The sequence below is a fragment of the Bubalus kerabau genome, chromosome 1 (genome assembly GCF_029407905.1).
Source record: "Bubalus kerabau isolate K-KA32 ecotype Philippines breed swamp buffalo chromosome 1, PCC_UOA_SB_1v2, whole genome shotgun sequence".
Taxonomy (NCBI): Eukaryota; Metazoa; Chordata; class Mammalia; order Artiodactyla; family Bovidae; genus Bubalus; species Bubalus kerabau.
This window is the reverse complement of record NC_073624.1, coordinates 213,671,020-213,697,063: the sequence shown is the minus strand read 5'-3', so window position 1 is coordinate 213,697,063 and position 26,044 is coordinate 213,671,020. Positions and strand designations below refer to the sequence as shown.

The window sequence follows — 26,044 nt, the reverse complement described above, 5'->3', positions numbered from 1 at the left end:
AGGGTACTCTACCTCCTTATCCAACTCCCCACCAGTCCGGTGCTCCTAGAGCCCCCAACCCTATCTCTGAGCCTCTTGAGCAAAACCCTACTAACTTTTCCACTTGAACCCCATTCCTCCCTTTACAAAATTCAGGTTATAAGAAGGTTTCCTAGATAAATTACTGTTTCTTTGCTCTTTGAACCAAGGGGAGTCAGAGAAGGGAGATCCACTTCTGTGTTCTAAGCAGCCCTCCAGGTATACCTTAGCTATAGCCCCATTTATGTCCTCCATCCCCAGTGGCCTGACCTGTGACAAGGACCTTCTCCCACCTCCTGGGACTCTTCCCTTAGAACTGCAGACAAAGAGAAACCACAAAAATGACTCAGACTTTATTGTTGTTTGGTCTCTGTGGTTAGCACCTCCCAGCTGATATTATGCAGATGGCTCTGGTCACTCTGAAGGTGGGTTTGTGCCCTTTGCTAGCTATCCATTTGGCTTTATCCTTGGCCTCTTACTTTGCCCCAACGGTCAACCAGAGGAAAGACTTGAAACTCAAACTAAGTTGATCAGATTATTAACAGCTTCCTGAAGAGCTACAGCATCCATTTCTCACAATGAGGGGATAGAATGTTTCTTTTGTCCTCAGCCCATCCAAGCACAGATCACTAGAAATTTTCAGGTTCTAGGATCAGCTTTATCACTTCCTTCTATATGCACGTCAATTTGTTCTACCTCTAGTCCTAGAGGAAATCTCTCTCCTAACATACTGGATCACTTACTTTTATCAGACAATGCGCTCAATCGCTTCAGTCGTGTCCAACTCTTGGTGACCCCATGGGCTGTAGCCTACCAGGCTGCTTTGTCCATGGAATTCTCCAGGCAAGAATACTGGAGTGGGTTGCCTTTAGGAGTGTCCAAAGAACTCTGTAAAAATGTTGTTGCTCACTTTAGGAGGAATCCTCCCACCTTTCCAAAAGACATATGATGTGGTTTTTATTGTTGCGTAGTTTTGTATCCATGCCATTACATGAGTCCTCACAAAGCCTTTTTGGAAGTATATAGAGTAAAATATATGAATAAGTAAGATCCAACAATTCCACTGAAAATGGTAATTATTTTATTTCCTGGGCTTAGAGCTCAGGGTAGGAGGGAAGACCCTCAGACAACCCTTACTTCTTCCTGCCCTACAGACAGCCCATGTCGGAAAGGCCAGGGGGGGAGGGTGCTGACGTCCTCCTCACCCCTGCTCATCTGATGAGTAGGCCTGGTCATATCCCCAGTCCCAAACTTGACTGCTAGGGCCCACAGCTGAGTCAAGAATGAACAAGGGGGGATATGCCTTGTACCCATGTTCCAGGGGATGAGAAGTGGAGAAATAAAATGACCCACTGGAAAATCAATGGGCTTCCCTAGAGCAGTGATGTAATTAGTAGCCCTGCCAGTCAATGCCCATAAGTGCTTTGTGAAGCACTTCCTGCAAGAAATTAAGTCCCTGTCCAATGGCTTTCCGATAACAGAAATAATATATCTGAATTTTATTCATTCAGAAATAAATTTTGGTGGTTGTTGCTCTTTATGTGTAGCAGCTGAACAGCCTTAAATATTTGGATGCCTTTCTGATCATATTTAGAATAATGATGAGTGCCATGAATTACAGAGTACAAAGCCTGACATGTTTATTGCCTACAATCCATTTTATAGCCCTTTCTTTTAGAGCCTGAGTTGCTGCAGAATGTTTGCAAACTAGTTACAAAGAGAACTCCAGAGTTGCCTCTCGGTTCAGCCCTCTGGGCAGAGTCTCAGTGTGGGACCACAGGCCCGAGGCAGGTGAAGACCTGTTCTCACCAGCACTAACTCTCACCCATAGTGCCACCCGTCATCCGCGTCTATCCAGAGACCCAGGCACAGGAGCCGGGGGTGGCAGCAAGCCTGAGATGTCACGCAGAGGGCATTCCTATGCCCAGAATCACTTGGCTAAAAAACGGCATGGAAGTCTCAACCCAGATGTCAAAACAGCTCTCCCTTTTAGGTAAGAGCCCCCCTTGATGTCTTTGTGCCATTAATGCCATCAAGTTCAAGCTGACACTCTCTCTAGGAATGGGAATAAGAGGAGTGATTTGTTTCTAAGTCAGACATGGGGAGCAAACAAATGTCTCTCCAGATTTTCCTGCTCTGTGGTCTCACACAGATCTCTCTGAGCACAATGAGGAGATGCTGTCAGCTAGGTCCCAGGTCACCTGCAGTTCAGCTCCGCTGTTCCAGCCCTTCCTGGGTATATATCAGGGTACTGACGGCCCTTAGCCCTGCTGAGGGGCTGTACTTATAACCTCAATACTCTCAATAGGAGAGAGAAAGGCAGGGGGAGGTCCCAGCTGAGCAGGCCACCCTGCGCTCTGTTCTTTCTGCAGCCAATGGGAGCGAGCTCCACATCGGCAGTGTTCGGTATGAAGACACGGGGGCATATACCTGCATTGCCAAAAATGAAGTGGGTGTGGATGAAGATATTTCCTCCCTCTTCATTGAAGACTCAGCTAGAAAGACCCGTGAGTCCACTTTTGCCTTTGAGCTCCTTACTGAGCTGGTTGGGAGACACTGGGTTGCAGGGGCCATAGCCACCAACCATGAACCCCTGGAGACAGGGGTAAACCTTATGTCCTTCCACGTATCCTGGGACAGAGGATGGCCAGAGGTGAGAAAACTTTGCCTGTAAACCTAGACAACTCTGCAAACACAGGCAGGGAAAGTCTCTGGACAGCAGACAGAGTCCAAGGCCACAAGGAAGCCTTCATAGCCTATCCCCATTTCTGCCTCCTGCTTGCTCTGTCCTTCATCCACAAAATTGCTCCTACTAACCACCCACCAGCAGCTGCTGCCCTCCCATAGCCCAGGACCTGGCCCACACACTCACCCACACATGCTTTTACTCCAGGGATTGCCTACTTGGAGTGCTAAGCAGGCTCTTTCTCATAGCCACTGCTCCCCAGTAGGCTCTACAGGAGTAATTTCATGGACATGGGTGTTAGATATGGTCTCTTTCCTGTGATCAAAGACCCTTAGCTGAGTCTTTATCATCAAGGGAGAAAATCAAAAAAAGTATTGCAGATGGTCTTCCTAAGGAAAATCCTAGCAGAAAACCAGCATGCTTCTGGAAGTAGTCCAGGAGGTCTGAGGGATGTTGCTTGCTGTTTATCATCCACAGAAGAGAGAATCCCATTAGCTTCTGTGATCCTGGGACCTGATTCATTGGAAACCAAAAGGGTCCTGAGCCCTGGAAGCATTTGTCTCTGCCCAGCATCCCCCCTCAGTGTTGTGGGGGGCGATGAGTGGTACAGAGTCCATACATGATGAACTAGATACCAGTGTGTTCTTGAACTGAATCACTACAATGTTCTGACGTTGATTTTTCTTTTGTTTTCTTCCCCCAATCATGTACCTGCTTTCTTCATTTCTCTGATGCTGCAGTTGCGAACATTCTATGGCGAGAAGAAGGTACCAAGCTTATTTGTTCTGTATTGTGCCTGTAATCACATGTGTTCATGGCTCCATAACATGCCATCTTTCCATGCACCACCAATAGTTCTTTTAAACATCAAGCAATCCCTACAAGTGGGGTCCACAGGCCAGATCAGAGTGGAAATCCACATCAGACTCAAGTGGCACACTTGAGTTTAAACTTGGTTTAAACCTACTAAGTGTCTTTAATAGGCTTCCCAGGTGGCACAGTGGTAAAAAATTCGCCTGCCAGTGCAGGTGACATAAGAGATGCAGATTCAATTCCTGGGTTGGGAAGATCCCCTGGAGTAGAAAATGGCAACCCACTCCAGTATTCTCGCCTGGAGAAATCCATGGACAGAGGAGCTTATTGGGCTACAGTCCATGGTGTCACAGAGTCAGACATGACTGAGCATGCACAAGCACAGATGTCTTTGATGTCTAATGTCTTTAATGGACATTAGACTATTCGACTTTTTAGAACAAAAGTTTCCATTTAAAGCTATTTTGAAACCTCCACTGAAGCAGACTTCTTGGCAGGGATCCTGGTCAGAACTGAGCCTTAAAATATTTTCTAGTAACTGATGTTGGTGTTGGGGTTTAGTGTTACTTTGAGAAAATGCTAAAGAAAAAAGCTACCATCATGTCTGTAAATATACATTTGCATGTATCTTTCTCAATGAATAGGTTTTTAAACCTATGTGTATCTACCCAACGATCTTTAGATATTAGGCCAGGCCATACAAAACTGCCATTTGGGGGGAATTGCCTGACAGTCCAGTGGTTAGGACTCCATGTGTCTACTGCTGGGGGCCCAGGTTCAATCCCTGGTCAGGGAACTAAGATCCCACAAGCCACATGGCCAAAGAAAGCAAAAAACAAAATTGCCATTTTTGTATATCAAAAGTGGTCTAATAATATGGTTCAAAAACAGCAAGCACATGTGGGCACTGGGTTAAGAGCCTGAGTCACTGTGTTGGATGCATTTGCAATGGACCCCCAACTCTCCCTCTGAACCCCTCCACCAGAGACTCCAAATCACCTGAGGTACCTTGTCCTCTAGCTTGGTGGACAGGGGAGAGGATGAGCACCAGCAGAAGGCACCGTGAGATCCAGGGTTAAGCACTAATTCTCCGTTTTTGAAAACCAGCACATTTCCTCATGTTTCTTCTTAAGAACGTCACAGGCTGTTACCTGCCATCTAGCATGCGCATGCATACAAGCACTCAGAGTAATTTCCTGACTGTCAGGCACTAATGCTCACACAGTCTGGGAGCAAAACAAAGGCAGAGCCTGGAAAATGAGGGATTGTTGCCAGTAGGTTTTAGGAATCCTCAGAAGGAAAGTCATGGCAACAGTTGCTAATCAGGGACAGCGGTCCCTTGGCACTGCCTCAACCTGGCTTCTAGGCCACCGCGCACACAGAGAGCTTTGGCTCTGTTTCTTTAAAAAGTGCTTCCTAAGGGGTGTTTACAAGTCTCAAAAGTGGAGAACTGCAGAGAGCGCAGGAGACCCTGGAAAGTATTAAATGCAGCTCTGGAGGCCCAAAGGCCAAATTAAGACCCACAGCTGCCTCAGAGCTTAGGGCTGGCTGGTGCTAGGCTGATATTGGACAACCCAGCAGTGAACAGACTCCATCGCACCTGGCAGCTGTCTGCCCACGCCCTTCCCTGCTCACACTCAAGGACCCGAAGTTGGAGAATACAGGAGCAAAAGCAGAGAGGTTGGCAGGGCTCTCCCATCTCTGAATAGGAGCAGTGACATGATGGACTCCCAATAGCAGAGAATGTTCCCCTGTGCCCCTTGGTCAAGCTCACCACAGACAGAACCTTGGGGTCTGACTCGTGAGGCAGCTCTCTTGTGAAGTCAGTTACTTGTGGAGCAAGGCCTTGTTGAGCTTCACGTTGCACTGTCCACTGTGGCAAGGCTCAGTGCTCAGCCTGCAGCATAGCTGCAAGCCCCACGTGGGCTCGACAAAGCCTTCGGTCTCATGTTGGTTCTTCCAGCCACTGATTTTCTAAGAACCTTGGGAGCCTATTGTGGGGTTTGTGATTGTTTTGCAGGGACGACCTCCTCTGGCCCCTAGGTTTGAGCAAGAGGAGCTTGCCAAATGACAGTGTATAGAAGAGAAAGTCTTGCTGGAGACACGATAGATTGGGGTCACAGCAAATGTGTGTTCCCTACCCCACTCCATACACTGGCCACTGTGTGGGAGGCACAGGCCCACTTTGTCTGGCTCTTGGGAGAGGCTGCCCAGCACCCAGGATTCCCACTGGGACCTATGCAGAGTGCGCCCAGGCGTTCCCAGCTTGCGAGAGGCTGGGGTCTAGCTGTTTATAGCGGCAGGAGCCCTCAACTCAGCGTAGAACCAGAGGCAGGTGAGGCTGTGTTGTGGAGTCAGGGGCCCCTGTCCACACTGGGAGCCACGGGCACTGGTGAAAGTGACCAGCAGAGCCACTGAAAGTAGGCAGAACAGGATTCCCATTTGCCTGTTTCATCATTTTCTCACTCACTAAAAACTTACTCCATTAGTCAATTAAGTCAGTACACTGGTTTTATTAGCATGCTAGGAAAGAATTTTTCACATAGGTAATTCTCTTAGAATTCCTAGTAATCTTTTCAATGTGTTACCTTCGAAAGCAATGAAGGGAGAGAGGAAGGGGTGTGGGGGAGGAAGAGGGAGAACTCTAGACCTTACCCATCCCTGTGCCATGCTGACCTTGTATGGAGAGCAGGGCAAGGGGACAGAGCCCAGGTGCAGGCTCCAGGTCTGTTACAAGGGCCTGTGGCCTCAACCAAGCCCCTCTTCATCTTGGGCCTGTTTTTTGGTTTTTGTCTTTAAAATAAGGAGGCTGAACTAGCTGGTCCCCAAGGCCCCTTCTTTGCTGATCTAAGGAAATTTCTCCCCAGACAGCCATGGCCCTGGGCTAGGATGAGGTAGGGGGCAGGCAGCTGGCCTGACCCAGCTGTGGGCTCTGTTACCTGGCATGGGGCTGCCGCGGGGAAACTGGTAAGGCAGAGGTTGGAGCAAACTGTCTTGAAGGAAATGTTCACTGGCACAGAGGCCAGGTTTGGACAAAGAAATACCAACCCCAGCATTCTTAGGCCCCCATGTTCCAAGTGGCAGCACTGTACATAAATGTGTTTAAAAAAAAAAAAAACTTTGTTTTTTTTGGCATCATCTGATCCATTCTGATTTGCCTAGTTGACAAGGACCAAGGGAGACTTTGCCTTTCAGGACGTGTATGCATTCAGTTGCTCAGTCTTGTCTGACTCTTTGTGGCCCCATGGACTGCAGCCTGCCAGGCTCCTAGGCCCATGGAGTTTTCCAGGCAAGAATACTGAAGTAGGTTGCCATGCCCTCCTCCAGGGCATCTTCCCGGCCCAGGGATCCCAACCCAGGTCTCCCGCATTACAGGTGGATTCTTTACTAGCTGAGCCACCAGGGAAGTCCGAGAATACTGGACTGGGTAGACTTTCCCTTCTCCAGGGCATCTTTCTGACCCAGGAATCGAACCAGGGTCTCCTGCATTGCAGGTGGATTCTTTACCAGCTGAGCTACCAGGGAAGCCCTTAGGAAAGGTCAAATGTAGGTCACAGCCAGAGCTGTCCTTTATTTGAAAACTTGTGTTGACGGCCAGCTGTGGATGACCTGGGGCAGGAGTGCATGTCTGGGAAGACAGCCTAGGGACTGGAGGGCCCTCGGTGTACATGTTGATTCTCAGCCCTCAGGCACTTGCTCCCCACGCACTGCCTGCTCATCTTGCCTCGCCCCTCCTGGACCAGACCTTGCACTCTGTGCCTACACCCGACACAGCCAGGCTGCCGGTTTCATCTGTGCCCAAGGCGGCCTGTGAGCCTGCCTGGGGACCAGCTGCTAGGAAGGGCATAACCATGGCTGTGCTTGCTCCTCGCAGGCCTCAGTGTGGGAAACATGTTTTACGTCTTCTCCGACGATGGCATAATCGTCCTGCACCCGGTGGACTGTGAGATCCAGAGGCACCTCAAGCCCACGGAGAAGATCTTCATGAGCTATGTAAGTGTCTGGCACTGGGGACACTCCACATCACATGCAACATCCCAGCAACATCACACAACAGCCTTTCACCATGTGTGCCACCGGGTTTCTTGAATTCTGTTTGCTATATATGATGTGGCTCCAGATGCCTTCCTCCAGTGGCCACTTCCATGCATGGAGCCTGAAGGGAGGCCCCAGGAGGACAGATGGGTTCCTGGCCTCCACAAGTTCACAATCAAATGACAGAGACAGTAGTGTGAATGGACAGCTTCCAAACAGATCCTGCTAGAAGAATGTGTAAGGTACATGGCAATGATAAGAGAGGCCTCTCCAGGGGCAAAGTCAGAGAAGACTCCGGGGGCAGGTGATGCCTGGGCTCAGTTGTGAAGAACAGGTAGGAATCGGTGATGAATGTCAAGAGGAAATGTCATGAATGTGGAGCACAGGAGCATAAAACATCAGGTCATGTTCAGGGAACCACAAATATTCTATATGCCTGGAGGACAAATGGATGTGAGAAGGGCCTAAGATTGAGGATGACAGTAGGTAAGGGTCAGGGCTGATGAGTCCTAAGGGGAAGCACCGAAGGGCTTCAAGCGAAGGATGGCCAGCATTATGCTGCTTTGGAACATGTGCAGGGCCTCACGGAGGGTGAGGATCAGGAGGGCTGCACTAGAAGCCCAGAAGTGGGTAAAGAGGCTGTTGTGATTATCCAGGAGAAGATGGGGACCTGGGTTAAACCAGTGCTGGTGAGAATGGGAAACAGTAGATTTTTGAGCTTTGGAGGCCCTCAGTGGTCCCCAGGGAACAGGGGAGAGAGCATGAAACATGTGAGTGGCCTGAGCATCAGAGCTGCTATGCACAATTCAGAGGCTGGGTAGAAAATGGCAGTGTGACATGCAGGGGGCAGAGGCAGAAGAGACGACTGCAGGCAGCAGGTCCAAAACAACTCTTCCAGCCCCCCAGACCCTGCTGCCAGGAGGCATCCTCAGGGCTGTGGCTCCCACCCCTCAGTTCTGTCCCTTCCACTGGTGTCCCACTTGGCCTTGCATTGGTGGATTCTTACTAGAGGTCTGACCTAGCTAATCCCTGGCTTCTTGAGGGTAGAAGCATGGCATTAATCCAAGAGTCATCTAAGAGCCCCCATGAGCCCTCTACTCAAAGACATACAGTGGATACACTGGGCCACAGTGATGGGCTTGGAGCTCACAGAGCAAGTGGGCTTGGCCCAGACAAGTTCCTGAAACAAGTTTGTTGTATTGCTGTGCTGGCTGGTGGTGTATTTCACAGTGTTATGTTTCTTATATTTGCAGCTTGGGAACAGCTCTTTTCCAGACTATTTCATTTGAATTAATCATATTTTGAAGTGTTAACCTCTGATAAGTTTTCCCTCCACGTGATAGCCATGAAACCATCTAGAAAGAGTTGTTGTTAGTCACTAAGTCACGTCCAACTCTTAGCAACCCATGGACTGTAGCCTGCCAGGCTCCTCTGTCCATAGGATTCCCCAGGCAAGACTACTGGAATGAGTTGCCCTTTCCTTCTCCAGGGGATCTTCCTGACCCAGGGATCAAACCCATGGCTCCTGCGTAGGCAGCAAATTCTTTACCACTGAGCCACTACCAGCCCCCTAGTAAGAGTGGTCCTAGTTAATTTCTAGCAGTTAGGTTTGAATAATTGCAACCCATCACATTGGCACTAACTTCTCATATATTTGCAATAACCTAACCTGGAGCTTGCAAGGGAAATCTCTCAAATCCTAAGCAGGGCTCAATTTTCCTAAGAAACTAGAACATACACAGTAAGAGAGGTCCTGTAGGCATTTCAGGCAACTCAAACCTCTGTGAGCTATGGAACAGTCCCAAATAACAGTTTGCTCACCTACAAAATGGCCAGAACCTCCCAGGAGAGTTACGATGAGCTGACCCTCTTCCTCAGGTTCTGGGTGAGTAGGCAGTTGGTGCTTCTCATCTCTGGCCTCTCTGCTGGATGAGAGTCCACTTTGCCCAGCAGGATGCTGCAGGGTTAGTAGGTCAGGGCACAGGCTGTAGAGCAGGATCTGCACAAGTGATATCAGAGCCCACCTCCATCACTCAGCAGGCCAAGTGGCTTAAGAAAAGTGTTTAACCCCTCTAAACCTCTGTCTTTTCTCATAGGTAAATTAAAGTTATTGTGAGGATTAAGGGCTTCCCAGGTGGCGCTAGTGGGAAAGAACCCACCTGCCAATGCAAGAGAGCATAAGAGACGTGGGTTCAATCCCTGGGTCAGGAAGATTCCCTGAAGAAGGGCATGGTGACCCACTCCAGCCTGGAGAATCCCATGGACAGAGGAGCCTGGCCGGCTATGTCCATAGGGTTTCAGAGTCAGACATGACTAAAGCAACTTAGCACACAGGCATGTAAGGATTAAATATGATGACAGAGAGTGAAATGTAAAAGGAGAAAGACCTGCTTCAAAGCTATTGCAGCTGTTTAGGAAAGAAACTGGGCTTAAGCTAGAACATAGAACTCCGAGATTTAGGAGGCAATCTCTGTAGTCCTCAGGGACTAATTCACAATGAGTTGTGTGGGAGAAGGAAGCGTCCAGAATGGTGTTCCTGCTTTGGACTCGGCTGCCTAGATGCCATTGAGGACCCAGAGGAGGAGCAGGGATGGCGACAAAGACCAGCTCACATGTGGACGGTTGAGAATGAACTGACTGTAGGAGAACCCATCAGAGAACTGGGTTCTGAGCTAAAGACACAGATCTGGGAGCCTCAGCATGTGAGTGCTGATGACAGCCAAGACAGGAGACAAGATCACCAAGGGTGCGTGTAAGTGACTGGAGTTGGGCATCTGCACAGAACCCTGGGGCTGACACAAAGGTTGAGACAGCATCACACAAGAGTCATGAGGAAACACGTGAGAATGTGTATCACAAAAGACAAGGGAAAAGAAGGTCCTCTTTTCTCTCACTTATTCTTTATTTGTATTATATTATGTTATATATTTCACGCACCAGTTCTGTGTCAGGCACTTCACTAGGTGCTAAGAATAAAGCAGTGAGCCCAACAAACAGCTTGCTCTCAAGGAGCTTACGATCTAGTGACAAAGAAAAGACTCAGTGTAGGTAGACAAACAAATGAAGAAGGTCAAGCGGGAAATGAGAAGTGTAGCAAGGTAAGGGAGGGTGGGTGCCTGGGTGCTAAGCTTGGTGAGGCTCGAGAGGGCATCTCAAGAAGGTGACATGGGGGCTGATGTGTCACCTGAAGGACATGAAATACACCAGGTAGATATCTGGGGACACCAGTTGATCAGCGCATGGGCCTGGTGCAGGAGTTCAGCATAAGTACAGAAGATGCCGGCACGTGCGTGCACAGAATGGGTGGGAAAGGGAGAAAAACACTAGAGACAGGGCAGAGGAGTCCCAGGAACCAGAGTGTTCAGGGCCTTGATGGCTTCAGGAAAGACTTGGACCCTGTTCTGAGCAAGAAAGAGTGTTATTGTGGTGGAGTGCATTGAGCTGACTTGTATTCACAGGGATCCCTGTGGTTGGTGAGTCAAGCACCTGTCAGGCAGGCCAGGGCGGAGTCGAGGAGTACAGCGTGGCTGCTGTAACGGTCCCTCACGGGACAGTGTGGCTGGAGCCAAGGTGACAGAGGTGGAAGTGATCGGGAAGTTTAACTCTCAGTATGTTCTTGGAGGTAAAATTGAAATGATTTCTATTCATTGGATGAAGGCTGAGGGTGTACAGAGCAAAAGCAGAGTCAAAGATGCCTTCAGAGATTTTGTCTAGGAAGTAGAACAAGGGAAATGAGCAAGACTGGGAGGCAAAACTGAGAGTTGATTTTGAACTTAGAAATTTGAGATGTAAATAAAATAACTACTTAGGAAAGTAGCTAAGTCTGGAGTTCAGAGAAGAGGGCTGAGCTAAAGATACAAATTTGGGAGTTGTTAGCATGAGAAGGAAATGGCAACCCACTCCAGCATTCTTGCCTGGAGAATCCCAGGGACGGGGAAGCCTCGTGGGCTTCCATCTATGGGGTCACACAGAGTCGGACACAACTGAAGCGACTTAGCAGCAGTAGCAGCAGACTGTATTTAAAGTCATAGGTGTGGATTAACAACGATTAGCAAAGGTAGTGGATTTTAGAGAAGTCATCCAGTAGTGACCCCTGAGCATTCTGGCATCTAGAGATCAGCAAACAGAGTAGACTGAACAACAGAGAAGGGTCAAACACTGGGGAGGGTGGAGGGAATAGAACCAAGAAACAGTCAACACAGTGTCAAATGATGCCCCAAGTTCAAATAAGATGATGGCAAAGCTTGAATATAACTGAGAAGTCGGCCGGGAGTTCAGTGAGAACACCGCCAGCTCTGTGCTGAGGACTAGCACCAGAGGACTAAGGAGCATGTGAGAGGTGAGGAAGCTGAGGGTGTGTGTAGGTGACCCCTGCAGGAGTCTGGTCACTGACAGAGTTGTGTGCGATGGATGGGGATGAGGAGAGGGAGAAAGCCACTCTCAAGAGTGGAAGCACACGGACCTCTCAGCTGCTGGCCGAAAGGCCGGCAAAGGGAGTTACAGCCTCAGGAGGAGCAGGGGAAGATGAAAGATGAACGGAACGTGGAGTAAAAGCTCCATGCACGGTGATGCAAGAAGCTGTGCGTGCTGTGCTCCCTCGGATTCTGCAGTGGCGAAGAATTCTGAGAGAGGAAGAAAGGAAGAGGGGAGGGTGAAGGGAGCGGAACCCAGCGATGGCAGGGGAACAGGGGATTAAGAAGACTTATGGCAGCCTGTCTCCTTTACAGGAAGAAATATGTCCTCAAAAGAACGGGGACGCCACCCAGCCCTGCCAGTGGGCATCAGCAGTGAACGTCAGGCACCGCTACATCTACGTGGCCCAGCCGACACTGAGCAGAGTCCTCGTGGTCGACGTGCAGGCTCAGAAAGTCCTTCAGGTACATCTCTCTGAGGGAGGGGGGAGCTTCCCCCTCTGGGGCACAGCCTGCCACATCCTTCTTTGTTCTCTGAGCACTTCCCAGCTCCTAGGAGAAGTGGTCAGGCTAATGGAAGGATGTAGAGAAGATTCATTTTAGAGAAGTGCATTTTTCATTAAGCATGTATTGTCTACTATGTGCCAAACTTTGGTCTAGGTGCTTGGACAAATAGCCATGAATGAACAGGTCCCAGAAATTATATTCTAGTTGGGGAAAGAGACCATCATTTAGAATTTTAGGGAGCTACAGATGCTAAGAGCTATTTACATGTTGAAAGAGACAGAGGAACCAAAATACTGTTTTTAAGTGGCCCTACCTCTGGAGGTAAACAGAATCTGAGATCTGAACACCAAGTGGGATTGGAGCTTTGGAGCATGACCATGGCAGAGGAGAGTGGGATGCAGCAAAGACAGAGATAAACTAAGGCTGGTGAGATAGCAAACCGTTCAAGTCTTTTAATCAAGGGAGTGACATAATCTGACATCTTTAAAGAGTCAATCTGCTGCTCAGATTGGAAGATAGAACAGAGATGTGGTCACAGAAATAATCCAGGCAAGAGAGGATGACGGCAGTGGAGGCAGTAAGAAGTTATCAAAGTCTTGCTATATTTTAAATGTGGAGCCCAAAAGATGTTCTGCTCATTTGAATGTAAGGTTTGAGAGAAAGGAATAATAATTTAAGCAATGATAGAATGGTAATGCCATATACTGTGTGTGGTGGGTGGAATAATGGCTCCCAAGATATCCACACCCTCATCCCCAGAACCAAAGAATGTCACCTTATATGGCAAAAGGGATTTCACAGGTGTGATTAAGGATTTTTAATACCTTTTATTGGACTATAGTTGATTTACAATGTTGTGTTAGTTTCAGGTGTACAGCAAGGTGAATCGGTTATACATACAGATATAGCCACTTTTTTTTTTTAAGATTCTTTTCCCATAGAGATCATTACAGAGTATTGAGTAGAGTTGCCTGTGCTATACAGTATGTTCATATTAGTTATCTATTTTATATATAGTTAATACTCTTAAATCCCAATCTCCCAGTTTACCCCACCCCTCTTTTCCCCATCTGTGAATTCTATTTCTGTTTTGTAACAAGTTCATTTGTATTATTTTAGATTCCACATATAAGCAGTATCATATTTGTCTTTCTCTGACTTACTTAGTATAATAATCTCCAGGTCCATCAATGTTGCTGCAAATGGCATTATTTCATTCTTTTTTATGACAAATATTCCATTATACATACATATTGGACATTTAGGCTGTTTCTGTGTCCTGGCTATTGTAAGTAATGCTACAATGAATGTTGGGTGTATGTATCTTTTCAAATTATGGTTTTCTCCAGATACTTGCTCAGGGGTGGGATTGCTGGGTCATAGGGTAGTTCTGTATTTAGTTTTTAAGGAACCTCCATACTGTTCTCCATCCCCACCAAAGGTGCAAGAAGGTTCCCTTTTCTTCACACCCTCTTCAGCATTTATTATTTGTAGATTTGTTGATGATGGCCATTCTGACTAGTGTGAGACCTCACTGTAGTTTTGATTTGCATTTGTCTAATAATTACTGATGTTGATCTTTTCCTGTACTTCTTGGCCATCTGTATGTCTTCTTTGAAGAAATGTCTATTTAGGTCTCCTGCCTATTTTTTCATTGGGGTTGCTTTTGTTTGATATTGAGCTGCATGAGTTCTTTGTATATTTTTTTAGATTAATCCCTTCTTGGTTGCTTTATTTGTAAATATTTTCTCCCATTCTGTGGGTTGTCTTTTCATTTTTTCATGGTTTCCTTTGCTGTGCAAAAGCATTTGAGTTTAATTAGGTCCCATTTGTTTGTTTTTATTTTCATTACTCTAGGAGGTGGATCAAAAAAGATCTTGCTGCTGTTCATGTCAGAGTATTCTGTCTATATGTTTTCTGCTAAGAGTTTTATAGTATCCAATCATACAGTTGGGTCTATAATCCATTTTGAGTTTATTTTTGTGTATGGTGTTGAAGAATGTTCTAATTTCATTCCTTTACATGTAACTGTCCGGTTTTGCCAGCACCACTTATTGAAGAGACTGTCTCCTCTCCATTGTATATTCTTCCTCTGTCAAAGATTAGGTGACAATAGGTGCATGGGTTTATTTTGGGGGTTTTTAACCTGTTCCATTCATCTATGCTTCTGTTTTTGTGCCCATAGCATACTGTTTTATAGCTTTGTAGTATAGTCCAAAGTCAGGGACCCTGATTCCCCCAGCTCCATTTTCCTTAAGATTGCTTTGGCTATTCAGGGTCTTTTGTGTTTGCATACAAATTCTAAAGATTTTGTTCAAAGTAAGGATTTTTAAATGGAATTTAAAGGGAATTATCCTTAATTATCTGGGTGAGCCCTACCTGCAAGAACAAGTATCCTCATGAGAGAGAGGATGTGACAACAAAAAAGGAGGAGACAGTTTAAGGACTAAAGCAGGTTTGCCACACTGCTGGCTTTAAGATTGGAGGGAAAGGCCATAAGCCAAAGAATGCAGATTTTTGGATTCTGGCAGCTGGAAAAGACAAGGAAATACATTTTCCCCTAGAGCCTCTAGAGGGAGCACTACCATGCAGATGTATTTCTCCTGCCAGTGAAATTAATTTTGGACTTCTGGCCTCAAGAACTGTAATTATGGGGAATAAATTTGTGTTGTTTTAAGCCACCAAGTTAGTGGTTGCTACAGCAGTAGGAAAGTAATGCACTCTGATAGAGGCTTTGAGCAAGGCAGGGGGTGAAGCAGATACAGGGGGAAGTTAGTAATTCCACTTTATATATATAATAGCAGCTTAAACGTAATCTAATCTATATCTTTAAAGATGTCATGTAATAGGTTGCATAAATAGGTCTGGAGTCAAAGGAGAGGTCTAGGCTGGAGATATGAATGTGGGCATCATTACCACGTGAATTTGTTAAATCCAGTGACCTGGAGGAGATCATGGAGGGATATATAGATAGAGAAGAGGTCACGGTTGGAGCCCTGAAGTACTCCAACACTTAAAGATCAGGAATGAGAGAGAGAGCCAACAGAGGAGACCAAGAAGGAGTAACCTGAAAGGTAAGAAGAAAATGAGGAGAGGGTGGTTTTCCAGAAGAGTATTTTAAGGGAGAGTTAGTAGTCAATGGTGTCAAAGGTTGCTGAAAGTATTTGTATGTTGTGAAGACTGAGAACTAACCTTGGATTCAGCACCACATGGATCATCATGGCAGGAACAAACAGGACGATAATGGCAGAATGCAAGCCTGAGAGGGGTGAGTTCACGTCAGAATCAGAGGGAGTAGAGATGGTGAATACAGACAACCATTTTGAGGGGTTTTGCTGAAATGTGAGTAAAAGTAGACAAATGAGGCGGTAGCTGGCAGAGGATGCTGAAGAAACTTTTAGGCTAGATGACATTCCAGCATTTGTATGCTAATGGGGAAAACTTCTGCAGTTCTTCCCTTTCTTCTGCATCAGTGAAGTAAGCAGTGGAATCCAGGACATAGGAGCAGATACACCAGCCTAAGATAAAAGCACGTTCACTCATCAGAGCAGGAAGAAACCGGAAGTATTCGGGCACAGGTGCAAATAGGTGATACAGTTGGTGGTAGCTGGGTGACCTTCTCTTCTGGTTGCCTTTGAAATAAGAAGGAAAATTATCACCAAGGCTGGAAGTCTAAGGAAAGAGGTGAAAGTTGGATGTGAGATTAAATTGACCAGGGAAATGTGGTAGGACTGCAGGGCAGTGGTGAAGGTCCACTTAAGGATGAGGGGTACAAATTTCAAGTCAAACCAATGACGAGGCTTGTATTTTTTTTTTCCAAGGAATGCTCAACTGTGCAGGTTGCTCACTGTTGGGAGAAAGTTACATAAAACCAGGGTTTTGGTTGTGGTTTCTCCTGGCAAATATGACAAGAGATTTTCTAGCTATCTTTTTGTTATTGATTTACCTGGTCAGAGAAAATACTCTGAATAATTTCAATCCTTTGAAATCTGTTGAAGCTTGCTTTATAATCAAGCTAATCTACTTTGGCAAATGCTCTGTGTATACTTTAAAAGCATGTGTTTTCTAATGTGTGTGTCAAGTTGGATCATTCTATTACTCAAATATTCTAAGTGACTTTTGTTTAGTCAACTAGCTGCTAAGAGCTATGTTGAAATCTCCCCCTGTGGTTGTAAATTTATCAAGTTCCATCCATTTTTGCTTTGCTTTAAAATTGTAATATCTTCCTGAGTGGAAGACTTCTTTCAAAATATCCCTATTTATCTCTGGTAAAGCTTCTTGCCTGAAAGTCTATTTTTGTCTAACAGTGTAGCTAAATCAGATTTACTTTGATTAGTGTTACCATGGTATAATTTTTCCATTCTTTCACTTTCAATCTATGTCATGTATTTAAAAGGTGATCTTTTATAAAACTAATGTATTTGGATTTTGGCTTTTATCTAGTTTAATAATCTTGGTCTTTACTCAATTATTTGATCCCTGTATATGGTTATGCCTACCATCTTTCTGTTTTTTTATTTGACCTACCTGTTTGTTTTTTTCTCCTTTCTCGCTTTTTTCTGGATTAGTCAAACGTTTTTATTATTCTATTTCTTCCTCTAGTAACTTGTTGTCCATGCATTCTTTGATCATTGCTATTATTATGACCACCCTAGGGATCACAACACATTCTTTGCCTCAATACAGTCTCATACAAGTTATTACTTCATTTGCCTAATAATGGGCTTCCCTGATAGCTCAGCTGATAAAGAATTCACCTGCAATGCGGAAGACCTAGGTTCAATCCCTGGGTCAGGAAGATCCCCTGGAGACGGGAAAGGCCACCCAGTCCAGTATTCGGACATGACTAAGAAACTTTCACTTTCATTGCCTAATAATGAGAGAACCTTAGAACACTCTAACTCCTCTAACCCCCGTTCTGCCTTTGGCACTATAGTAGGAATGAATTTATTTCTACACATAATTTAACCCCGCAAAACATGACTATTATTGTCATTTATATTCACGCATATATTTACCTTTTTCATTGCTCTTTATTCTTTCCTGAAGTACAGTGTTCTCTCTGGGATCAATTTCATTCTGACTGGACAGGTTTCTTTAGTGCAGGTCTGCTGACAACAGATTCTCATAGTTCTTATTTGTTTGAAAATTTTCCATTTGTAAAGGATGTTTTCACTGGATATAGAATGTTACATTGGCAGTTATATTCTTTCGACTTTAAGATGCCATTTCATTATCTTCCACTGGTTTTGTTAACAGGTCAACCGTCAAGTTTTACTGTCTCTCTTTTGAAGATGACATATCCCTTTTTTCTCTCTGGCTGCTTTCTAGATTTTCTCTTTCTTTGGTCTTTAGTATTTTTCATCAGACTGGAAAATTCTTAACCATTGTTTCTTCAATATTCTGAGGCCTCATTCTTTCTCACCTCTTCTTTGAGAACTCTGAAAGAAAAAAAAATAGACCTTTCCATTGTGTCCCACACATCTCTTTCCCTCTTTTCATATTTTCCATCCTTTTTTGTCTCTTTGTAGTTCAGTTTGGGTATGTGCCTCAATTGTCTTTCACTTTACTAGTCCTATCTTCCACCCTGTCTAAGGTATATTTAACAAAATCTATTTATTGAGATCTTCATTTGCATTTTTTCACTTTAGAATTTCTGCTTAATTCCCTATACATACACACATATATATAATTATATGCACATAATTTCCTTATCTTTTTATATTATTTTCAGTCATATAAGCTGTATCTTGAAATGCCTAGTCATTTTTTTCTGAATGGCAAACCTTCCATATAACATTGTAGAGACTTTATATGGCTGTCATCCACTGAAGAGAGTTTATCCTTTTCTCTGCTAGGAAGAGAGAGAGTAGAAAATGAATCCCTCTAATCAGGTACTGTGTTGAGCCAAGGCTGAGTTGCAGCTTTTATAAAGCTTAGTCAGCCTCTGATTCACTCCTAGTAGGTCACCCTTCCAGTCCTCACACTGAGAGCCTGGTTTGTTCTTCAGGACCTTTTCCCCTCCATGTCTTAGCTCCTTAGCATATAGAGTCTGTGGAGAGCACTGTTCTGAATTTAAGAGATTTCAGGGGTGGGGGTTAGGTTTTCAACCTCCTGCTCCACACCACCTCAGTCAGAATGAGAATATGAACTAGGGTTGGAAAAGGTTAGGCAGAAAGGACAGATAGCGCCTGCAGTCCAAACTTCAGGGAAGTTTGTGAAGAGGGTGGACAAATAAGATAGCTGGAAGAGCATGAATAATCAAGAGGGTTTTTAAAAGAGAGAGAAAAAGTACACGAATCTAGAGAGAGTGAGGATGGTGAGTTAAGAAGCTCTGGGAAGAAGAAGGCCACTGGATCCTAAGCCTTTGGTAAATGAAGGGGAAAAGACTAGGAAGCTGGCAGAAGAGAGGAACAATGAGGAGCAGCTAGAAGCATGAACAATGGACCGGGGGTATATGAAGGTAGGAAAATAGAAACAACTCTGCTTAGATCTTCAGGGTAGAGCGGGTTTTAATCTGAGCAAGTCAGTTAAAGCAGACTGCAAAGATGGGGGTGACTGGAGAAGAAATAGACGTCAACGGGGATGGGCAACATGAAGAGTTTAGGTTTGCATAGAGTTGTGGTCATCAACAGAGGAATGAATTCTAGAGTACAGTGGGTTTATCTGAAGCCATGTGCTGAATGAGCTCATCCAGGGAAAGGAGGTAGATAGAAGGTCAAAGATGAAGATGTGGAACATGCCAACATTTAGAAGTCAGGATGAGGAAGGGAAGCCAGGGAGGTGGGGGGCTGAGGAAAGACAATATTCCCAGAAGGGTATGGTTAACCATGACGAAAATTCAAGTTAGAGGAGGATCAAAAAGTGATCTCTGAATTTGACATTAAGCTCTATCACAGTTCAGTGGAGTGGTGAAGACAATTAAATGGTTTCAGGGACTCCATAGACATTTCTTGAGGAAAGTTTTAAACAGTGGGGACAAAAATGCCCCCCGACTAGATCAGAAAGGCTAGAATATGGTGGACTTAAATTGAAGTTTCAGAAATTTGTTGACAAGGAATAAGTTACGGTGGCTGCAGTAGGGAAGAGAAAAAGATTACTGAAACCAAGAAGGAACTAAGAAAGCAGGGCTTTGAATGAAGGCACCAAACTAGGAATCTTTAACGAACAAAGAGAGTGGCTAGGTCAGTGAGGAAAAGAGCAGGGGTCACAGCGGCATCACAAACAGTGTTTTGGAACTTAGAAACTACATTCAGTTCAGTTCAGTCACTCAGTCGTGTCCGACTCTTTGTGACCCCATGAACTGCAGCACGCCAGGCCTCCCTGTCCATCACCAACTCCCGGAGTTCACTCAGACTCACGTCCATCGAGTCAGTGATGCCATCCAGCCATCTCATCCTCTGTCGTCCCCTTCTCCTCCTGCCCCCAATCCCTCCCAGCATCAGAGTCTTTCTTTTCCAATGAGTCAACTCTTCGCGTGAGGTGGCCAAAGTACTGGAGTTTCAGCTTCAGCATCATTCCCTCCAAAGAAATCCCAGGGCTGATCTCCTTCAGAAGGGACTGGTTGGATCTCCTTGCAGTCCACAAGGGACTCTCAAGAGTCTTCTCCAACACCACAGTTCAAAAGCATCAATTCTTTGGCACTCAGCCTTCTTCACAGTCCAACTCTCACATCCATACATGACCACAGCAAAAACCATAGCCTTGACTAGATGGACCTTTGTTGGCAAAGTAATGCCTCTGCTTTTCAATATGCTATCTAGGTTGGTCATAACTTTCCTTCCAAGGAGTAAGCGTCTTTTAATTTCATGGCTGCAGTCACCATCTACAGTGATTTTGGAGCCCCCAAAAAATAAAGTCTGACACTGTTTCCACTGTTTCCCCATCTATTTCCCATGAAGTGATGGGACCGGATGCCATGATCTTTGTTTTCTGAATGTTGAGCTTTGAGCCAACTTTTTCACTCTCCACTTTCATCAAGAGGCTTTTGAGTTCCTCTTCACTTTCTGCCATAAGGGTGGAGAAGTATAAAACAGTCTCCAGGTGACTGAGGAAGCTCTATTCTCAGAAAATAGCAGAGTTTCAGTTACAGCAGTAGAAAAAGACTCACCTGATGCTAAAGTCCAAGTCCTGGAGGTTCCAGGTGGGTGACGTACAAGACAGTCTGCACAAAGTTAAAGGACACATGATAACAGAAGCTTTCCAAGTCAGTCTCAGATCATGCAGGTGGAAGAGCTTGGGAAGGATGCTGAGGGTTCAGGAGGCCTCCAAGGCTTACAGGAGAAGTGGTGGGAGGGTCCTGAAGCTGACCGTGAGTGGAAAACTGGAAAAAAGAAAAACCTGTGTTTATGTTTTTGCCAAGATGGTATGGGTCTTCTTTAAGTAAAACTTGCAAGAAAGGAAAACATTACTAACAACCAATTTTATGCCTCTGAGACAAACCCACAAAGGTTTCTTCCCTGGGTTCCCAAATGGGCTCATTATCCAGGCTGCTAGGCTGGATAGAGTGGCCTAGAAAAGAATCACTTTCTGCAACAACAAGGATCAACTTGTCGCTACTTTTTTTTTTTTTAAGTCCATAGGTGTCGATCCTCTGCCGGCTAAGCTGTCCTATGACAAATCACATGACCAAGTGTGGGTCCTGAGCTGGGGGAACGTGCACAAGTCCCAACCAAGCCTCCAGGTATGTTGGGTACATGCAGGACAACGCCCACCTGCAAGAAAGGACTCTCTCCCCAGCTAATCACCTTTACCCAGAGTATGTCCATGAGAGAGAGTAGGAAACATCCTCAGGACCACGCCCCTTACAGGCAATTAGCAGGGTATCTTCTACCAGGCCTGCTGCTGAAGACAACACTGATGGTAGATGGGATTCTGATGTCATGACAACCAGAAGGTGGCTCTTGGGCCCCACCTAGCCCAGCCCCCAAACACTTTTCTCTTCTCAGCCAGGAGCTCCTGGGGCCAAGCAGGAATGAACCTCTGGACTCCAAAGGGAGCTAGGGCTTTCTCCACCCTGGGCTGCACGGGCTGGAGAATACTGCCAAAGCAGGCACCAGACAGTAAGGAAGCAGAAGGAAAAGAAGGAAAAGCAGTGGCAATTATGTTCATAAATGAAAGCACTTTACTGAGTGCTCATGGGGTGCTGGGGCACAGGAAGGTTCAGTAATTGGCCCCTGCTCCACCCTCGGTATATGTTCAGCCCTGCAGTCCAGCCACTGCACTGTACTGACTCCCCCTTGGGAAGAGCCTGGGCCCAGCACAACTGTGGGATCCCTTCTTCCACCAGTCAGGGAAGGTCAACACCAACCTGTGTTGAGCGTGTCTGGCTCAGCCTTTCTCACCGAGGTACATGAGAGGATTAAGCCCTACAGAAGGTGATTTAAATACCTGTTCCCTCAATTTTCACAATGATGGTACATAGAACCATTCCAGATGCCCAGAAGTTAACTCAGCACATACAATGGACTCCTCAGGATATTAGGATTTATTCTCTCTCAGAACCCCAGTTGAGAAGGGCTGCAGATGGAGCAAGTTCATCTTTTTCCCAAGACTGGTAAGAGGCCAGGGGACACCCCGTCTACAGAAGCTTCCTCCTGGGGACTGGCCACCCTCCTGGGCCAGGGGAAGGACACTACTTCATCTCCTACACACAGAGACTGCTGCCCCTCAGTGGACGCCATCAACACGCCCTGGGCCCCAGTGAGCTGATGACAAATAGTAATAATTCAGTAGAGGACCTAGGAGTCAGAATAAGGTCGCTCAGAAAATTGGTTTCTCTGGCAGCCCTAAGAAAACAGGTAAGGAAATTCGAAGGGAGGGGCCACCAGAAAATATTTTTCTAGAGCTAAAAATTAACAAAAATTATTACCTCATTTAAAACTGCAGGAGATGAGTTGAAAAATGCATGGTTTCTACTGAGACTCAAATTAATAGCCTGAAAGATAAAGAGCAAGAAAATCCTCAAATCACAGAACAAATATAAGATTAAGATATGAAGTCTCAAATGACATTTCAAAGTCAAAAGAAGTTTAGAAAAAGTAATAGTTGGAATGGAGTCAAACATTCAATTTGGAATAAAATTTCCAATTTAAAAAAAGTACATCTTGTAGATTGAAAGTGATCCAGGTTAACATGATGAGAAAGAACACATCTCTGCTCTTCCTGGTAAAACTCTGGACTTCTAAGAATAAAGAAAAAATATTTCAAGGCAGAAAGAACACGTCACCTATAGAAGAACAATCAGATTTCTCACCTCCAACAGTAAAGACTGGAATTGTGCCCACATGCTGCTAAAAGAAAAGGGTTGATATCCAAGGTATCATTTACCTGTCAGGACAAAAGAAAGACCTAAGCATATGCAAGAATTCAGAGAGCATATCACAAAAGACAGCAGAAAAACAGCAGGTGAGCCAAATCAGAGACATCGAGATGGAGGAAGATACAGAAGAGACAAGAGTAAGTAAGAAATCTAGAGAGGAAGGTCCAAAATTGAAACAAGATGAATAAGGAGAAACTAATGTGTGAAAGTGGAGTCGTTCAGTCGTGTCCAACTCTTTGCGACCCCATGGACTGTAGCCCACCAGGCTTCTCAGTCCATGGGATTTTCCAGGCAGGAATACTGGAGTGGGTTGCCATTTCCTTCTCCAGGGGATCTTCCCGACCCAGGAATTGAACCCAGGTCTCCCGCATTACGGGCAGACACTTTACCATCTGAGCCACCAGGGAAGAAAGGAAGGTCCAAAATTGAAACAAGATGCATGAGGAGAGACTAATGTATAGTAAGTGCTAAATAAAGGCATTTGAATTAGGAGAGATGCACTGAAAGAGATATTCTGATACCAGACTCTAAAGATGGTAAATTATTTCAGTAAAAGTAAAAATAGGGAGTAGAGGAAAGAGAAGGGAGTAAAAAGATTCCAACATGTCATCTTATGGGGATAAGAGAGGATATAGAAAATGCTCTTTGAAATTAATAGTTGAGATAGTTAACTATCTAATTATTCCAAATGTGACAAACTGACTTCTCCTATTAAAAGCAGAGGTGATGAGATTGGGTTTGGAAGGAAGAGAGGGAGAGAAAACTAGCTATAATTTGTTTACAAGAGGCATATAAAGTGGTGATAGGTGGATGAAAAGATGTTTGAGTGTAATATTAATATCAGACAAGGTCAAATTTAAGGTTACAAGCACTAAATAGCATAAGGAGAGACATCATGTGAAGATAAACAGCCAACAGATAGCAAACAACTAAATACATGACACAAGAGTGATTAACAATACAAGAACTTGATTTTAAAATGCATTTACATTGTATATACCAAGGAGACAGTATAATGACATGGGAAAAGTGAATAATATGAATAAGGAACTTGGTTTCATAAATATATAGAAACCCTTTCCTCTGCCAAATAGAATTTTTTCACATGTCCACATATACATGTATCAGTAATCACAAAATTTTAACAAATTTTGCAAAAGTCAGTGTTATAGGCTACATTATCTGATAATTAGAAATAATTAAAATGTGACCTACCTAATAAGGAAACACTCCTAGATTGTTACTGGAGCAAAGAGGAAATTAAAACAAGAAATTACAAAGTGTCTGAAAGCAATGAAAACGAGACTCCTCATCAAAACCTACGGGATAGAGAGAAAACCATACACAAGGGAATATTTGTGTCTTAAAACCTGCAGAGAATATATTTGTATTAAGAAATTAGAAAAAGAACAAAGGAACTGGCAGGAAGGAATTATTTAAAAGACCAAAATTAGTAGAAATAAAAAATCTTTCATAAACCTGATAAAGAAAAAAACATAAAATGAAGAATGTGAAGAGAGATTACTACAGATGAAGGAAGATGAAAATAATTGTCAAGTAGTATACTGCAGCTCTGAGGTGGCAAATTTTAAAACCTAGAAAAAACGAATGATTGCAAAATGCAGAAAAAAATAAACTGATCTAGTCAGAGAGAGAAAGTATCGTATGACATCACTTATATGTGGAATCTAAACAATGACACAAATGAACCTCTCTGTGAAGCAGAAAGAGACTGACAAACATAAAGAACACACGTGGGGTGAGCAGATGTAGATTGTTACACACAGGATGGACGGACAGCACGGCCCCACTGCACAGCACAGGAGCCTTCAGACAGTGTCCTGGGAAAAACCACAGCAGAAAAGACACAATATTTATATAAATATAAAAAAGAATTATGTGTGTGTGTGTGTGTATGTATGTGTGTATATATATATATATATATATAAAACTGAGTCTCTGTGCTGTACAGCAGAAATTAATGTAAATCAACTATACTTTAAATAAAAAAACTGACCTAAGAAAAGGAAAACCTGAAGTAGAACAATTACCAGAGAAGAGGTTGTTTTTTTTTAAAGATTAAAGATCTCCATAGAAAAATGTACAGCCAAGTTTCTGATGCATTGTTTAACAATTAGATTAATACCTAGGCAAGAACACTCAGACATATGTATTCAGAAAAAGGCAAGTCATGAGTGGAGATTTTTCAAAACATATTAAAATACATTGAAGTTGGCTAATTAATAAATTAGTATTGATCCTAGAAACAAATACATTTTAGTGATAGTTGCTTAAAATGTAATAACTGATAAATGAAGCATATGAAATTGGTAAGGCAAATGCTTTGGGACCATAATCTTATCATTTAGGGAAACCTAAAGTTGATCATTTAATCTTATTTCTCAGACCATTTGTATTCAGTGCTACCATTACCTTTGTGAGAGAGGCTGAGCATAGTATTAATAATTGGAACTGAGCAGAAGAGGAGCTTTGGGGTACAGCCAAGTTATAGCAAACCTTTCAAATGCAGATAGTTTTAGTATTATTTGAACTATCTCAGACCATGTGGGGGAAATGTACAGCTCCTTAGTATTAAAAAATAAAACTATCAACTAATCTCACAAATACAGAAGCAAAATTCAACATGGTATTAAAAATAGAGTCCAACAATGCATCTAACTGCTTGAGCAGGGAACAAATTCCCAGGATGCAATAATGGTTCACTGTTAGGAAATCAGTCAATATTACTCATAGCACAAATTAAAACAGAATAAACTATAATATTTTCAATGAATGCTGGAAAGGCATTTAACTAAATACAGCAGACATTCTTAATTTAAAAAAAAAAAAAACTAAAAAAAAAGGAATAGAAGACATAAACATAATGAAGACTGTTTCCCAGAAACCAAGAGCAAATTTTGCCTAAATGACAAAACACTAAGAGCATTTTAATTAATATCAAGAATTAGACCATTATGCCCACCATCACCATAATTAGAAAGTCTGAGAAATGCACTCTGACAAGAAAATGAAATAAACTGAATAAACCTACCTTCATCATTTGGACTAGTGTTCAAGAAACCACTGCTTGCAAAAACTGCTCCTGGAAATGACAAAAGGCAGAGCCTTTGTGGTGAGCAATTTAGAAATGTGAACCAAAAGCCTCAGTCCAGCAACGTGACCCCTCAGAGGCCATGATCAAGGATGGGCACAAAGATTTAGTTACAGCACTATGTACATTTGCAAAACATT

At 44.2% G+C, this 26,044-nt stretch overlaps 1 protein-coding gene and 1 long non-coding RNA gene across 2 annotated transcripts in view; one reads left to right on the top strand and one right to left on the bottom strand.

Annotated features, from left to right (window-relative positions):
- The window catches only part of FSTL4 (follistatin like 4), a 537,703-nt gene that overhangs the window by 505,654 nt on the left and 6,005 nt on the right, over positions 1–26,044 (top strand). The window contains exons 9-14 of the mRNA XM_055553669.1: positions 1,850–2,011; positions 2,391–2,525; positions 3,445–3,471; positions 7,392–7,510; positions 12,280–12,429; positions 21,047–21,154. Coding sequence (XP_055409644.1) covers positions 1,850–2,011; positions 2,391–2,525; positions 3,445–3,471; positions 7,392–7,510; positions 12,280–12,429; positions 21,047–21,154 — 701 coding nt within the window. The remainder of the gene's footprint in view (positions 1–1,849; positions 2,012–2,390; positions 2,526–3,444; positions 3,472–7,391; positions 7,511–12,279; positions 12,430–21,046; positions 21,155–26,044) is intronic.
- LOC129632216 (uncharacterized) lies at positions 15,251–25,898 on the bottom strand. Its single transcript, XR_008704428.1, has 5 exons — positions 25,845–25,898; positions 22,343–22,408; positions 20,582–20,794; positions 17,490–17,912; positions 15,251–16,103 (listed from the first exon to the last, which is right to left on the bottom strand). It is a non-coding gene; the product is annotated as an uncharacterized LOC129632216 (long non-coding RNA).